Below are 17375 nucleotides of genomic sequence, written 5' to 3'. Positions count from 1 at the left end.
AGCCGCGGGTTGCTGACCCCCGCCCTACACCGTCCATGCTTAACCAGAAGTCTTATGTACTTAATTTTTATTCCGTTATTTTCAATCTTATCTATTGTTATGATTATTACCGTTATTCTGTCATTTTATGTTTTTATTCATTTATTAATGATGCCTCAATTCTCAGTACCACGCCATGTTTTGGTATTGTCGATGTTGCTGTGTGCACGTGTGTGCAAGTATGTGTATGTGTTTTCTTCATATCTTATTTGGTATAAAGCACTCTGCATGAAAAGTACTATATGAATGCAGTTTGATTGATTGTTTGATTCAATCTTTGCAATATTTATATTTATTACTAAATGTGCAATAATCCACACATACTACCTATTCACACATGTAGTCAGAACAGTTATTCCTTAGTTCTTTGTTTAACTAATTGCACTATTTTTTTTATATTTCATCTTAATGTTTCTTTTTTTTTTTTTTTTAAATATATAATCCTGTTTTCTATTGCATGTTTTCACCAGAGATGGAGCTTCTTCGCATATAGGTACAATAAAAGGCATTTTATCATATTATATTATTTACTGCTTTTTCACATTGCAAAACATAATTTAACCTAACTAAAAACACCAGAAGCCTCTTAAACTAATATATTTGTTTGGAACTCAAATAAATATTGGCCAACAAACAGGCATTTTTCTGATTTGCCATGGAATTCCAATGACTTCATGCTCAAAGTTTTCTTTTAGAAGGTGCGATGTGCTTCATATTAAAAGTTTTTACGTGACGTCACCAACCAGGAAGTTGGCCATGGTGGAGGAAAGTAACAAAATAATGTCCGTGAGAGGGATTGTTCCCGCCTTTGCTAGAGTTACTGTAAATCAGGGCTATTCAACTACATAATGAAGAGGGCCACAGTTTCAAGAGCCCAAGGGCTCAGGGGCCAGACATTGAAATGTGGCTGTTTCGTCAGAAAGTGCCTACGCAAGTTATATTTCTTTAAGACTGCATTTACTTAATTGCAAAGTAAACACATTGGCTTTCAATCTCCACAGTTTCCAGCGTGTGCTGCTAGTTAACAGAATGAAAAAAAAAAGCTCAAATTTTTGTTGATTGATGTTCCTTCCTTTGAAATATTTTATTTCCTTAGTTTTATTTCTTTACACTTCTTCCTTCATTTAGGTTTGTAAGACTGAAAATATAAACATAAAATAAACATAAAAGTATAACATTTGTTGTGTATTTTACATAAATAATGTCCATTGTGTGTTTCACATAAATAAAATACAAGATTTTGTGTTAATATATTCACACAATAAACTACAAATGTTTACACATAGGGAAATTACACAACGTTCACACACCAAACACTGTATGTGACGTGTCACTATTGGCGTTGTCGCCCTCTACTATCAGGCTAGAATTAAGGTTTTAGAATGGCCTTCCAAAAGTCCTGACTTAAACCCCATTGAGAACATGTGGACAATGCTGAAGAAACAAGTTCATGTCAGAAAACCAACAAATTTAGCTGAACTGCACCAATTTTGTCAAGAGGAGTGGTCAAAAATTTAACCAGAAGCTTGCCAGAAGCTTGTGGATGGCTACCAAAAGCGCCTTATTGCAGTGAAACTTGCCAAGGGACATGTAACCAAATATTAACATTGCTGTATGTATACTTTTGACCCAGCAGATTTGATCACATTTTCTGTAGACCCATAATAAATTCATAAAAGAACCAAACTTCATGAATGTTTTTTGTGACCAACAAGTATGGGCTCCAATAACTCTATCACAAAAAATAAAAATTTGCAGAAATTTTTGGAAACTCAAGACAGCCATGACATTATGTTCTTTACAAGTGTATGAAAACTTTTGACCACGATTGTATATACACTACCGTTCAAAAGTTTGGGGTCACCCAAACAATTTTGTGGAATAGCCTTCATTTCTAAAAACAAGAATAGACTGTCGAGTTTCAGATGAAAGTTCTCTTTTTCTGGCCATTTTGAGCGTTTAATTGACCCCACAAATGTGATGCTCCAGAAACTCAATCTGCTCAAAGGAAGGTCAGTTTTGTAGCTTCTGTAACGAGCTAAACTGTTTTCAGATGTGTGAACATGATTGCACAAGGGTTTTCTAATCATCAATTAGCCTTCTGAGCCAATGAGCAAACACATTGTACCATTAGAACACTGGAGTGATAGTTGCTGGAAATGGGCCTCTATACACCTATGTAGATATTGCACCAAAAACCAGACATTTGCAGCTAGAATAGTCATTTACCACATTAGCCATGTATAGAGTGTATTTCTTTAAAGTTAAGACTAGTTTAAAGTTATCTTCATTGAAAAGTACAGTGCTTTTCCTTCAAAAATAAGGACATTTCAATGTGACCCCAAACTTTTGAACGGTAGTGTATAAATATATATTCTTTTAATTTTTCGTATATACAGCCCTTGGGTGGGGAAAGTTTGGACACCCCTACCCTAACGCTAAAAACGTGTCTGTTATTATTTGAGGGATTCGAGCAAAAATGACACTTAGTGCATGTTTACACTATTGTTTATTTGGGGATAGCACCACATTAAAACAGCCTGAGATGCTTAAAAAAATATGCACACTTTGGCATCTGATTTGTGTGCACATCTATGTCCTGATTGTGTATTTAGTTGCGAGGGTGTCAGGAAGTAGACTTCAGCCACTCGGTCAGAGAGGGTTTATCTGTGATGCTCCAAAGCTCTGTCAGTAACTTCTTATTTTTCCTGAAAAAACAAAAACAACACGTCATCAAGCTGAGACTCACATACAGGGCACACACACACACACACACACACACACACACACACACACACACACACACACACACACACACACACACACACACACACACACACACACACACACACACACACACACACACACACACACACACACACCTATGCGTCTTTGTGTCCTGCGTACTCAGTTGTGGCTTCACTCCAACAAAGTACAAACAATTCATATAGGAAGGATTACACTGATGAGGGTGTAAGGCTTCGTGTGTATTTTGGATGTACAGTTCATATAGTGAGGATTACTTAGACAGAACTCCCAGCAGGCCGTCTGTTCCACAGCCATTAGATGCCAGGATGTACACATTAACATGTTTTGGGAGGGGGAAAGGTCATATGTTGGCTTTTTTTTTTTTAATTAAACAATTTTGCTGATCAACCATTAATAAATTAGATTTTCTTTCATTTATGTTTGGCAACAATTTAGTGTCATTATATGATTTTTTTAAAACAATATTGAATAACTCTCAGGGTCACACAATATATTAGAGGAGTGTTGCCCGGAATCTAACCCATCCATCCATTTTTCTACCGCTTATCCCTTTCGGGGTCACGGGGTATTTGCTGGAGCCTATCTCAGCTGCATTCAGGCGGAAGGCGGGGTACAGCCTGGACAAGTAGCCACCTCATCACAGGGCCAACACAGATAGACAGACAACATTCACACTCACGTTCACACACGAGGGCCAATTTAGTCTAGCCAATCAACCTAGAAATCTAACCTTTATGCTCAAATAAAATGCTTTTAGTACGCTCCACTAGGTTTGTTTGCGTGTGTCTCCAATAGAGTGGGTGTCTCCACTTGTTTCATATACACTCAAACTAAAGATGTTACGATATTTATGTAACATCTTTGTTACATAAAGATGTTATACATATATATATATATATATATATATATATATATATATATAGAGTATGTATATATATATATATATATATATATATATATATATTAGAGATGCGCGGATAGGCAATTATTTCATCCGCAACCGCATCACAAAAGTAGTCATCCACCCGCCATCCACCCGAACTAACATTTTATCAAAACCACAACCGCCCGCCACCCGCCACCCGCCACCCGCCACCCACCCGTTGTTATACATCTAATATAGACGATACAAGGCATTCCTGTTAAAGAAATGAGACTGATTCAATGCAGCAGAGACATTCAATGCGTGCCACGCAATAATATCTCTTGGCCACGCATTAGAGCATTCTTGCCAACCCTCCCGGTTTTACCGGGAGACTCCCGGTATTCAGCCGGAGCTGGAGGCCACGCCCCCTCCAGCTCAATGCGGACCTGAGTGGGGACAGCGGCGACAGTCTGTTTTCACGTCCGCTTTCCCACAATATTAACAGCGTGCCTGCCCAATCACGTTATAACTGTAGAATGATCGAGGGCGAGTTCTTGGTTTCTTATGTGGGTTTATTGTTAGGCAGTTTCATTAACGTCCTCCCAGCGCGGTCACAACACACAAAACAGCAGTCACGTTTTCGTCTGCCGTAAACTGCAATGTTGTGACACTCTTAAACAGGACAATACTACCATCTACTGGAAAGCCTCCAGAACACTGAAATTCAAGTATTTCTTTTATTTACACTACCGTTCAAAAGTTTGGGGTCACATTGAAATGTCCTTATTTTTGAAGGAAAAGCACTGTACTTTTCAATGAAGATAACTTTAAACTAGTCTTAACTTTAAAGAAATACACTCTATACATTGCTAATGTAGTAAATGACTATTCTAGCTGCAAATGTCTGGTTTTTGGTGCAATATCTACATAGGTGTATAGAGGCCCATTTCCAGCAACTATCACTCCGGTGTTCTAATGGTACAATGTGTTTGCTCATTGGCTCAGAAGGCTAATTGATGATTAGAAAACCCTTGTGCAATCATGTTCACACATCTGAAAACAGTTTAGCTCGTTACAGAAGCTACAAAACTGACATTCCTTTGAGCAGATTGAGTTTCTGGAGCATCACATTTGTGGGGTCAATTAAACGCTCAAAATGGCCAGAAAAAGAGAACTTTCATCTGAAACTCGACAGTCTATTCTTGTTCTTAGAAATGAAGGCTATTCCACAAAATTGTTTGGGTGACCCCAAACTTTTGAACGGTAGTGTATATGTATAATAAAATAAATAAATAAATAAATATATATATATATATATATATATGAAATACTTGAGTTGGTGAATTCTAGCTTAAATATACCACGCCCCCAACCACGACCCAGGCCCAACCACGCCCACCCCCGACCACAATTTCTTCCCCCTACAAACCCCCCCCAATTTACTTCCGTGGTCATGTTTCCTCTTACGTCATTGACAGCGATCGATAGCACTTCGGCTTTGACTGCCCGTCGCTGGAAGGATACTTCGTCTTTGACAGCTGCTGGAATCTGAAGAAATCGATGATTGTTTTTTTTTTTGTACAGGCGCGAAACAGGACAGTCGCGTGCGGGTTAAGGACCCCCGGCAACTTTGTGACTTTATTGGACGCAGCCCCGGAAGTAAATGGGGGAGGAAGGCTTTTGTAGGGGGGAAGAAATTTGGCGTGACAGCTGCAGCAGCGCCTGAGGAATAATTGCCTGTTTTAAAGAGTGCTGCTCGTTTTTCGTATGTGGGTTGTCACATATGCATGTACACTAGATGGCAGTGTTGCCCTGTTTGAGACTGTCACAGCATTGCTGTTTACGGCAGACGACCTGCTTTACGGTAGGACAAAAACGTGACTGTTGTTGTTGTGTGATGTTGCCGCACTGGGTGGACGTTCATGAAAACTGCCTACAATAAACCCACCTAAAGAAACAAAGAACTCGCCCTCGATCATTTACATGGGTAACAACATTTAACTATGTATTTTTTTTTCTGAATTGGTTCAACAGCCACCCGCCCGAATCTATTTAAAATCTATTTTTTTCGTCATTCATCCGCCTGACCCGCGGACTCCGCGGGTGTGCCCGCTAACCGCGCATCTCTAATATATATATATATATATATATATATATATATATATATATATATACATATATATATATATATATATATATATACATACATACATACATACACACAGCTCGGCCCCCAGCCAAATTTTTTTAACCCAATGCGACCCCCGAATCAAAAAGTTTGGGGACCCCTGCTCTAGACTCTTATTAATCCACAGTAGGAAGGGGATTCATAAGGCCCCATTCGCCGCGGTTCACTCGACACGTGAAACGTCACGAATTGGGGGGGGTGCACGATCCACTTTAGACGCCCGATGGCAGGAGAGTGTTGAATATCTTAAAATGTGATATGTGTGATTCCAGTTTTGACCACAGCGACAGTTTCTATTTAGAATGGCGCTTTCAATCATTTTCAGCAGACTGCATTGCATCACGTGGGGGTCCACCCAGGAATGGGGCCATATGAATACCTTTCCTACTGTACTTATTAATGTCCTTTTAATAACTGCTTACTTTATGCTGTAACGTGTTTCCATCTACATTTCTTAGACTTTAGAAACACTTATTTGATGGTGTCATTTTAAGCTAGCTCAGTAATTATCTTAGCTATTATTATTGTTATCAAAGCTATTATTATTATTATTAGTTTAGCCCTCTACTGGCTTCCTCTCCGTATACGAAATGTTTCGCCTCGTCCTCTAGTGATAATGGTACACGATAATGGTGTATCATATTGGTGTTTGAGATACAAAGAAATGCAGTTTATTCGGACAGCGGCTCAACACTGTGTACGGAGACACACAATTGGCTGCTAGCCGCTGGTCAGCTGGGGGACTTAAAATAAATACAGTGTCAGACAGAGGAGATTGGCGTTTGTTATGGGCAATAAAAGTCGGTGGCGTTAATGTACTTTTACAAGAAAATTGGCCAATACTGATCGGTGGCCTGTAACTACACACTTGTCCATTGATGCCATACAGTATATGACAAACAACATAGTAACAGTAATGAGTGTGACAGGAGGACACAAACATATGTGAGCTACAATGCTAACATTACACTGACATTTTAAGATATTTGGTCAAGCCAGTTTTTGAGAGGGGGAAAGGGTTTAAAAAAACATTCTCCATAAATTGGGGGCCTTATAAACTAAAATGTGTTCCATTTTGTCCACTAGCGACGCTGAGATCATTATTCATGCGTTCGTTACGTCTCGTCTCGATTACTGTAACGTATTATTTTCAGGTCTCCCTATGTCTAGCATTAAAAGATTACAGTTGGTACAAAATGCGGCTGCTCGACTTTTAACAAAAACAAGAAAGTTTGATCATATTACGCCTATACTGGCTCAACTGCACTGGCTTCCTGTGCATTTAAGATGTGATTTTAAGGTTTTACTACTTACATATAAAATACTACACGGTCTAGCTCCATCCTATCTTCATCCATGTATGCATCCGATTGTATTGTACCATATGTCCCGGCAAAAAATCTGCGTTCAAAGAACTCCGGCTTATTAGTGATTCCCAGAGCCCAAAAAAAGTCTGCGGGCTATAGAGCGTTTTCTATTCGGGCTCCAGTACTATGGAACGCCCTCCCGGTAACAGTTAGAGATGCTACCTCAGTAGAAGCATTTATGTCCCATCTTAAAACTCATTTGTATACTCTAGCCTTTAAATAGACCCCCTTTTTAGACCAGTTGATGTGCCGTTTTTCTTTTCTGCCCCCCTCTCCCTTGTGGACTGGACTCTCACTATTATGTTAGATCCACTATGGACTGGACTTTCACAATATTATGCTAGACCCACTCGACGTCCATTGCATCCTGTCTCCCCTAGGGGGTGGGGTCACCCACATCTGCGGTCCTCTCCAAGGTTTCTCACAGTGATTCATATTGACATCCCTCTGGGTTGTGAGTTTTTCCTTGCCCTTATGTGGGCTCTGAACCGAGGATGTCGTTGTGGCTTGCGCAGCCCTTTGAGACACTTGTGATTTAGGGCTATATAAATAAACATTGATTGATAAACATTGATTATAAACAGAGCGGGCTGCTCTAGCTAGGGTCAGGACAGAAGAGACATCATGTCCATCATGACCTCATGAAAGCACCAAACTTATCTCAAAAATGGAATTTTGGAAGATAATAGATTTTTCTCATGTTTGGTGCTCATAAACAGGCTCGAGGGACACATAGAACACCATTTAAAAAGTCAATTTTGCATAATAGGAAACATTAAATTTTACACGAGGCTACAAAATAGAAGTCCTTCATTTATACAGGCTTTGTGTAATAACTCGGACATTATTCAAATCATTTTTAAAGCTTTCTCTGAATATTATGTGCAATTTCGGCTTCAGAATTGTAAGCTCAGGGATGAAATCAGGTTCATTTGAGTGTTAAACCTTACATAAACACTCCATTTAGCGCCACTGGAGCTGCTGTGAATTCACCCTCACGACATGCAGATGTCAGAATCACTTAGTAAGAGGACTGTGTTTTGTGAAAGGTGAGTGTGAGATGTAGATCACAATGAAGGACGGCTTCACTGGCAAGCAAAAATTTGGAAAATTATATTCTTCTATCGTCATTGAAGCCCACCATGTGAAGCGCTCCCCTTCAGAGACATAATTTTTAATGAATACTGAATATCTTCAAATAGATGCCTTAATGATTTGACCTTTAACTAAGACCAATTACAAAGCAGCACAGAACAGGCTAATCCTGGAAGGTGATCCCACTCATTTCAATGACAAATGTTAACATTTTTGGTATTATGATTTTTGTTCATTTAAAAAACATATTTGACTTAAAAGAGTTAAGGAAAAGTGACTGAGTGTATGCTGACCTTCGCTTGTTGACTGTGTCCTCCAGCTCTCGGGCTTTAAGGGCCGCAGTGTGTATTATTGATATTGGGATGTCAGCCAAGCGGGCGACATTAAGGCCATAGCTCCTCGCTGCAGCTCCTTCGCTTAACTGGTAGAGGAAGGTGATGAACTGTGGTCGAATCTCTTCATCTGCCAACCAAGACACGTCTCCAGTCATTAAATATAGCATTACCAGTTCGAGCCAACTAAATTGTATTCAGAAAGCCAAGGATTGTGGGGATCAGATTTTTCCTTTCACTATTATTCGTATTGTGTACATTCTGTAACATTGCCAGCCTGTGTCATACCTTCACAAACCAAACGGCTATTATAGCCAAAAAATTAAGTCCTGCACTAAATCAGAATGCATATGTTTACTGTATGTTAGTCAAAAATCCTTACAGAGAGATAACTAGCCTACGCGGTTAAGAGAGCTGCTGCACTGCATCTGAGTTGGTAAATTAATTCTGGGTTATAAATAATGGCTCTCATTTGTATAGTAGAAGGTTGTGGCCTAAAAACTGAGCAGTTGGTCAATTTTGACATTCAAATTAGACGAGAAAGACACGAAAAGACGATTGCTTTGGTCCACCCTTTTTTTTTTAACCTGCGTGTGGATTATGATTACTTCTTTATCTAAACTATATAAACATCCCATCATTTGGCATTCCAGTCAGAGCAGACATTGTACAGTAAGTGATTGTTTTATTTTGTTTGTATATCTTTTTTTGGCACTTTTTTTCGGAATTTTGCCTATTGTTCACAATGAACATGACAGACAAAAACACATCTTTTTTTTTAGGATTTTAAAGACAATAAACACTTGCAAAATGCTGCTAATGGGAATCACCGTTGTAGTTAAGTTAAGTTAAGTTAAAGTACCAATGATTGTCACACACACACTAGGTGTGGGGAAATTTGTTCTCTGCATTTGACCCATCCCCTTGTTCACCCCCTGGGAGGTGAGGGGAGCAGTGGGCAGCAGCGGTGGCCGTGCCCGGGAATCATTTTTGGTGATTTAACCCCCAATTCCAACCCTTGATGCTGAGTGCCAAGCAGGGAGGTAATGGGTCCCATTTTTATAGTCTTTGGTATGACTCGGCCAGGGTTTGAACTCACAACCTACCGATCTCAGGGCGGTCACTCTAACCACTAGGCTAGCCTTCAAAGCCCTCTAAAACAACTTCAAAACCCTCCATCAACATTTTATATACACACTGCAAGTATATATATATTGTAGTAACAGAAACAATAATGACAACATGTAATATGTTCAATATTTACCGTATTTTGGTCATTTTATGCATTACCGGAATTTCTTTCCTCAGAGCATTTTAATTCATTTCTATCGCTATTTTTGGAAACAAACGCGAGTGTGTTATAATCATGGCAGACTGAGTAACAGACAACAAAGACGATGAACAAATTCAATGATTCACAACCTTGTCTTATTGAAGCTGAATATACAGAGGATGAACTGCTGGTTATAGAAGCGAGCACGAACCAAGTGTGAAACGTTGGAGCAGACGGAAGCCCAGAAAGTAAGGTTGGTGTGATTTTCCGGTGCAAATGTGGAACTTGGGGCCAAGATATGCCGACATAAAGGGCGTGTTTACCCAAAATCAACTTGAAAAAACTTCCTCGGCCAGCTTGACCAAACAGACAACTGTCCCTTGAGTAAGTCACTATATAATTGATCATTATACATGATCAATATTTTCATGTATGCATCATGCGTGTTATTACAACTACATACACTGTTGAGCTAGCTGTGTAAAAACAAGATATGAAATGTGGGCTAAGATTTTACAGATACTGTAATATGATTGTTTATGTTTTTCAGTCAGTACAGATTGGTGTCCTTGCGCATTGTGTAGTGAATTACAAACTCAAAAGCTAGCTTACCTCTTGCCGTAGTTAGCTTACAGCTAATGCGGTAGGTAGTATGCCGTCGCAAGGCGTTATGTTACTACGGTAGATAAACAGTTTCTCAGTGTTCGCTCTAACAAAAACCATGTTGCTAAAGCTTGGTTATTACACAGGTTACGGAACGTAAATGAAGTATTGTTGGCAGTTTATAGATGCATTTTTAAAGTGATTTAGAGGCAGAATGGATTGCTCTTATTAGCTGCATTGCCAGCCACCAAGAACAAGCCGATTTTTACAAACTATACAGCAAGAAATTCACATTTTCTTGTCTCTCATAATGATCGTGAACGATAGGCAAAATTCCCCCAAAAAATGCAGTTCCCTTTTAACTGGGAATAGTGTTACTTGTTGGATCGGTTTATCACTCAGCTTTTAAAACATGTAGCTCATCCTACGTATATTCTGGCAAAAAAAAAATAACGTTCTGGATCATTATTTGTCCCAAACTAGTTGTTTTTGGCTCTCATTAAGCTGCCATGATTAGTGATAGTTGTTGTTGAAGGAAATAGCAAACATTGTGATGCGTCTGTAAAATTAATGATAAATAAATAAATGATAAATCGGTTATACTTGTATAGCGCTTTTCTACCTTCAAGGTACTCAAAGCGTTTTGACAGTATTTCCACATTCACCCATTCACACACACATTCACACACTGATGGAGGGAACTGCCATGCAAGGCGCTACCTGCACCCATCAGGAGCAAGGGTGAAGTGTCTTGCCCAAGGACACAACGGACGTGACTAGGATGATAGAAGGTGGGGATTGAACCCCAGTAACCAGCAACCCTCCGATTACTGGCACGGCCACTCTACCAACTTCGCCACGCCGTGTAATGCACATTACATTTTATTATTATATATATATATATATATATATTTATTATTATTATTATTTCATTAGGAATGTGCCTGTTACCACATTACACATATTCTATTCTTACAGTGTGTATATAAATCATTGGTGGAGGTTTTTGGATGTTTTAGAGAGCTTAGCATGCGGCATTGATTGAACCCCATTACTTCCATTCTTAGCTGACTTTTGTTCGCGTTTATTTACAAGTTAAAATGCATTTAAAAAAATATGTGTGCTTGTTTCACATTAGAATTGTGAATGATGGGCAAAATTCCAAACGAAAGTGCAGTTCCCCTTTGACGGTTTTTGGACCTACTGCAAAAATCCAAATCAAAGATGTGCAGATTCTACTGCTGTCTTAAGCACCTACTGCAAGAATCCCAGTCAAAGATTCTCTCAATGAGAAGATCGCTCTGCAGTTTTTTACGACCTACTGCAAGAAACCCTAGTCAAAGATTCTCTATGCAGCAGACAGAAGTGTAGTGGACAGAAGACAGAGGATGTTGGTTCTAAGGAGGTTATGACAGGAGCGCTGCATAGTTTTTAGTTACCTGGGCAAATATCTGACTATAGTGCTCTGCAGTTTTAGTAATCTTCAGTACAAAGTCGCTTGTATGTTTTGAACTGAATTGGCAGGGGGCAGCAGTTGAATAGGCTGGACATAATAAGGGCATAAAACATCCTCATGTGCATACAATATATGGATTAAACATACAGTACATACCATCCTTGTCAGTGGCCTCATTAGGTTCATTGAGTAGGAAGGACATGTGGTAGTTGGCCACACATTGTGGATACATCCTCTCCAGCTCACACAGGGGAGGGTAATGGGTCACAAACAGGGTGAGAGACTTCACCTGTAGTAGTGAAAGGACAGAGATAAAAGTGCTTAGTGATGCATTATGTTAAAGAAAACATACATTAGGAGATAGTAACAATCACGTCTGCAACATGTAGTAAGGATAGAGTATGGTAGTAGAAGTATGAAAACAAAGTAAGAGATTAAAGTTAGTGGTATTGAACCAACAGCTGCCATGTAAGCAAGTCGCCCCCTCCCCACCTACTAACATGCTTTGCAAGCCTCTAAACCCAAAGGTTGTTTTGTTTTTTTAGCTGTGTTTGTTTGTTTGTTTATTCTTCCTGGGGTCCGAAAGAAAATACAAACATACATAAATATGATTATGCAGAAAAATGGGCATACTATTTACAATTCACTGTGACTGCAAGGGTTCTCTCTCTGGGTACTCCGACTTCCTCCCACCTCTAAAAACATGTACCTGGGGATAGGCTGATAGCTGGGTTTCATATGACGTTGTATTCGTTTTTCTTGTTCACGGCTTAATTCACACCATGGTCAAGCAGCTTGAGCATAGCATCAATACAAGTGAGAGTGAGTGTAGAGTTTGAGCAGAAAATGCCGTATTGCTGTTCTGTTCTTGGGTGTTCCAATTGTTCAAATAGAGAGATAGGAAAAAGCTTTCATATAGTCCCGAAAGAAGTGGTTCAAAAAGGTAATAAAGTCAGGAAAAAAACGAAAGTGTGTCGAAGGAAATGGCTCTTAAAACAAATCACTTTCATCATCTTTTGGAGTACAATCGGACCGCTTGTGTCTGCGGCGATCACTTTGTAAAATGTTTGTTTGAACATTTGATTTGTTTGAGAACATTTATGTGATGCAATTGAGTTTATTCTCTACTATATTAGTAGTGTTTGAGAGCAGAATTTAACAAAAAGAAAGGACAAAAGATCGCATTGTGGTCTTTTGTAGTTTCTATGCCTAAAAATAACTCTGACGACCTGGTTGTGCAAATGAACTAACGTCATGTTAAGTCCTCGTCATAAATATTTTAATTGTTTGTCCAATACATAAATAATGGGACAAAATATGAACTTCACACCATAAAAACAACCGCAAACATGAATTGTAGATGAGAGAAATATTTGTAGCAGGAAATCAACTGCAAACAAACATATCCTTTTTCTCATTATCGTCCCAATCACAGCAGCACGGCACTTATGTCAATCAAGTACGATACTTAGCGATGCACAAATAATACAAATTTTGTCTTTTACGGATTAATGTGTGGACCCCTCTAGATGTAAAGACATGTGCCTTCAATCTTTTCTTCTCTAAATACCGTGAGTGTCAAATGAAGAGAGATCATAGGGAACAGTAACCTCTTGATGATGATAAATGGTTTAAATCTTTAAAAAATATATTTTTCTTCAGAGTGTAAAAATCTACTCTATACCATTTTAAATATTTTTTTCATGATTGCTTTTATGTTTGCCTCTAAACCATTCAAAACACGCCCAAATCTGCACTGATTCAGGTGCAGACAGTACCCTAACGGGGCTCTAGACCAGTGGTTCTCAACCTTTTTTCAGTGATGTACCCCCTAATCAGAGCAAAGCATTTTTGGTTGAAAAAAAGAGAAAAAAAAGTAAAATACAGCACTATGTCATCAGTTTCTGATTTATTAAATTGTATAACAGTGCAAAATATTGCTCATTTGTAGTGGTCTTTCTTGAACTATTTGGAAAAAAAGATATAAAAATAACTAAAAACTTGTTGAAAAATAAACTAGTGATTCAATTATAAATAAAGATTTCTACACATAGAAGTAATCATCAACTTAAAGTGCCCTCTTTGGGGATTGTAATAGAGATCCATCTGGATTCATGAACTTAATTCTAAACATGTATTTTGTTGAAGTATTATTCAATAAATATATTTATAAAGGATTTTTGAATTGTTGCTATTTTTAGAATATTTTTCAAAAATCTCATTTACCCCTTGGCATACCTTCAAGTACCCCCAGGGGTACGCGTACCCCCATTTGAGAACCACTGCTGTAGACCATTGCCTGAAGCCCATAAGTGCCAGGATGTGCCTCTAGGTCACGTGATTGCAACCCAGCTATTGGCAACACTAAATTGACCTTAGTGTATGAATGTGACCTCAGAGGCACTTTTGAGGCCCTGAAACTTTGCCTTCCACTCTGGGGACAGAGAGCATTACAGCAGGGCTTGATCTGACCTCAGAATAGGCATTAAGGCTGCTAAAGTGGGGTTTACGAGGAAAGTGGAGGCACACCTGGACCAGAAAGACTCACGGCAGGTGTGGCAAGACATCCAACACCTGACAAGCTACAAAAGTAACTCATCAGCAGCAAACAACACAAAAGGGACGGCGTGGCGAAGTTGGTAGAGTGGTTGTGCCAGCAATTGGAGGGTTGCTGGTTACTGGGGTTCAATCCCCACCTTCTACCATCCTAGTCACGTCCGTTGTGTCCTTGGGCAAGACACTTCACCCTTGCTCCTGATGGCTGCTGGTTAGCGCCTTGCATGGCAGCTCCCGCCATCAGTGTGTGAATGTGTGTGTGAATAGGTGAATGTGGAAATACTGTCAAAGCGCTTTGAGTACCTTGAAGGTAGAAAAGCGCTATACAAGTATAACCCATTTATCATTTATCATTTAAAAGACTCACTAGCGGAGGAACTCAATCACTTCCTTGCCCATTTCAAGTCACCCAGGCCAGCCACACCCTACATGCCCCTCCTACGCAATAGTCCTCAGCTGCTCGTCCTCCAAGAACACCAGGGGCCGGTTGGCATACTGGGCAAGGTACTCGGGGACTGAGTCCGGCCCTGACTTAAGGCAGCCACTGTCATCCCAGTCCACAAGCCATAAAAGGCTTAAATGACTGTCTATCTGTGTTGGCCCTGCGATGAGGTGGCGACTTGTCCAGGGTATACCCCGCCTTCCGCCCGATTGTAGCTGAGATAGGCTCCAGCGCCCCCTGCGACCCCGAAGGGAATAAGCGGTAGAAAATGGATGGATGGATGGATTACAGACCAGTGGCACTGATGTCTGCAGGTTATGAAGTGTTTTGAAAGGCTTGTTCTCCTATATATCAAAGCCTGTCTCCCCAAGAACTAAAGGCCAAACCGGTAAACAGAGGACGCCATCGTCACTGCTCCCCAATCAGCTGTGAAACATCTGTAACTCCCGAATACCCATGTCAGGATGCTGTTCGTCAACAACAGATGACATCATCCCTGACATTTTGGTAGAGATGTTGAGCTTACTGGGTCCACCCCATCTCATCTGTTCCTGGATAAAAAACTTTGCGACCACCGACCCCAGGTTGTTAATGTGGGTCAACTGTGCTCCTCCATCCTGTCACTCAGCACTGGCTCCCCTCAGAGCTGCGTGTTGAGCCCACTCCTGTACACCCTATATACATATGACTGTCCACATTCATCCCTCAAACTCTATCAACAGCCTACAGAGAGGAAATACAGGCGCTGGCAGTGTGGTGCACCAAGAGTAACCTGAGGATGAACACCACAAAGACCAAGGAGATGGTCATTGATTTTAGGAGACAGAGAAGGGAACATGCTCCACTTGTAGTAAATGGAGCATGTGTGGAGACTGTGACCTCATTTGAGTGCCTGGGAACTTACAACTTGGAGGACCTCAACATTGCAGCATTGGTCAAAAATGTACAGCAGAGACTCCACTTCCTGTGTGTTCCAGAACAACAGTGTTAATTTTGACAGTATTTAATTTAGTTTTAGTCATAGTCTTTTGAGGAAAATGTATTTTAGTTTTAGTCATATTTTAGTAAACTAAATTGATTTAGTTTTAGTCTAGTTTTAGTCGAATAAAATTACAGTAAACTTTGTCAACTAAAATACATACAAATAAGACATAGGATAACATATCTTTGAAGTTGTCTCGAAACCACTTTTATATACAGTAGGTAGGTTATTGCAGAGCGTCTCAAAAAACAAATTCATAACAACACCTGCACTAAATAAATAGATCAAGAAGTAAATTTCACACTAACTTTACTGTGTGATATTATTTTAGCTGAAATTAAAATGTCTATGAATGTTGTCATTCATCCAGGTCTTTGTAATCTCAGGACATTCAATTGATCGCAACTGGACTGTTTGGTTTGTCTTAGAAGACTATCGCCTCTCATCCGAGTATGCTTCACTAGTTCATGCTCAAAGACTTAGATTTGTCAGATCTAGTCTTAGACTTAAATTGGTCAGATCTAGTCTAGCGGCTGGTTCAGATGACTTCTAAGACAAACCAAACAGTCCAGTTGCGATCGATTGAATGCCCTGAGATTAGCTGAAATTAAGCATTTTTTTCAATTGTTGAATAAAATACGACTAAAATGGTCAAATGAAGAAACAAACTAGTTTTAATTTATATTGTGTATTACAACACTGTGGGTACACAATTAGGCGTTTTGGCCACTGTCCCGTTCAAATACAACAATTAGCATTATGAATCTAGAACAGGGGTCTGCAACCTGCGGCTCTTCTATCCCTTTGTTGCGACTCCAGCTAGTTTATGCTTCTGTGTACTGTAGTAAATACGCTGTCCCATGAGGCACCGTCATGAGTCTTTCAAAGTTCTGCATCAGCCATTCAATTCTTGGGGCAGTGTTTTCTGGTAAGAAACTATGACACTTAACGTGTCATGATTTACCTTGTTAGCTTCCTTTGTTACTAATAAATAATGGTAACTAGAGAGGGATTGCGTTTCATAGGAAATGGTGCTGTTTTACAATACTTTAATTGCAAACAAAGATGGCATTTTTGCAAAGGTGGGCAGTATGCCTCATTGAATCGCATCAACACAGGACAGGTACTAAAAGCCAACCAATTACAGCCTTTGAGGCGTAGCTGCTGCACAAGGTTAGTCTCACAAGAGGATTTGGAGGGGGACGACAGAGCTCGCCTAAACGCAGCAGCATAAACAAGTTGTAGATGGAAAAGAGCCGAAGTACAGAACCATGGAAATACCTACTAAAGGAGAAATATGGAAGAAAAGGAGATGTTTGACAACCAGTGTTAGGCATAATACAGTTACATAATAACAGGGTTACTCACACACGCACAACTTTAACTACTATGGGGGAATAGTTGACAA

At 39.7% G+C, this 17375-nt stretch overlaps 1 protein-coding gene across 6 annotated transcripts in view; it reads right to left on the bottom strand.

Moving 5' to 3' along the window:
• Window positions 1-2536: 2536 nt before the first annotated feature.
• msh3 (mutS homolog 3 (E. coli)) overlaps window positions 2537-17375 on the bottom strand; it is a 96762-nt gene continuing 81923 nt past the window's right edge. For 2 of the 6 annotated variants that reach the window (XM_062025491.1, XM_062025493.1), the window contains exons 22-24: window positions 12135-12276; window positions 8617-8785; window positions 2537-2747 (exon numbers count right to left, since the gene is read on the bottom strand). In XM_062025491.1, the coding sequence (XP_061881475.1) occupies window positions 2666-2747; window positions 8617-8785; window positions 12135-12276 (393 nt within the window). In that variant the 3' untranslated portion in view covers window positions 2537-2665. Of the gene's footprint in view, window positions 2748-8615; window positions 8786-12134; window positions 12277-17375 lie in introns of those variants that run through there. The other 4 variants (XM_062025492.1, XR_009821706.1, XM_062025495.1 and 1 more) reach the window with 4 other exon arrangements.

The sequence above is a fragment of the Entelurus aequoreus genome, linkage group LG17, assembly GCF_033978785.1.
Source record: "Entelurus aequoreus isolate RoL-2023_Sb linkage group LG17, RoL_Eaeq_v1.1, whole genome shotgun sequence".
Taxonomy (NCBI): domain Eukaryota; kingdom Metazoa; phylum Chordata; class Actinopteri; order Syngnathiformes; family Syngnathidae; genus Entelurus; species Entelurus aequoreus.
This window is presented reverse-complemented; position numbering and strand designations above follow the sequence as displayed.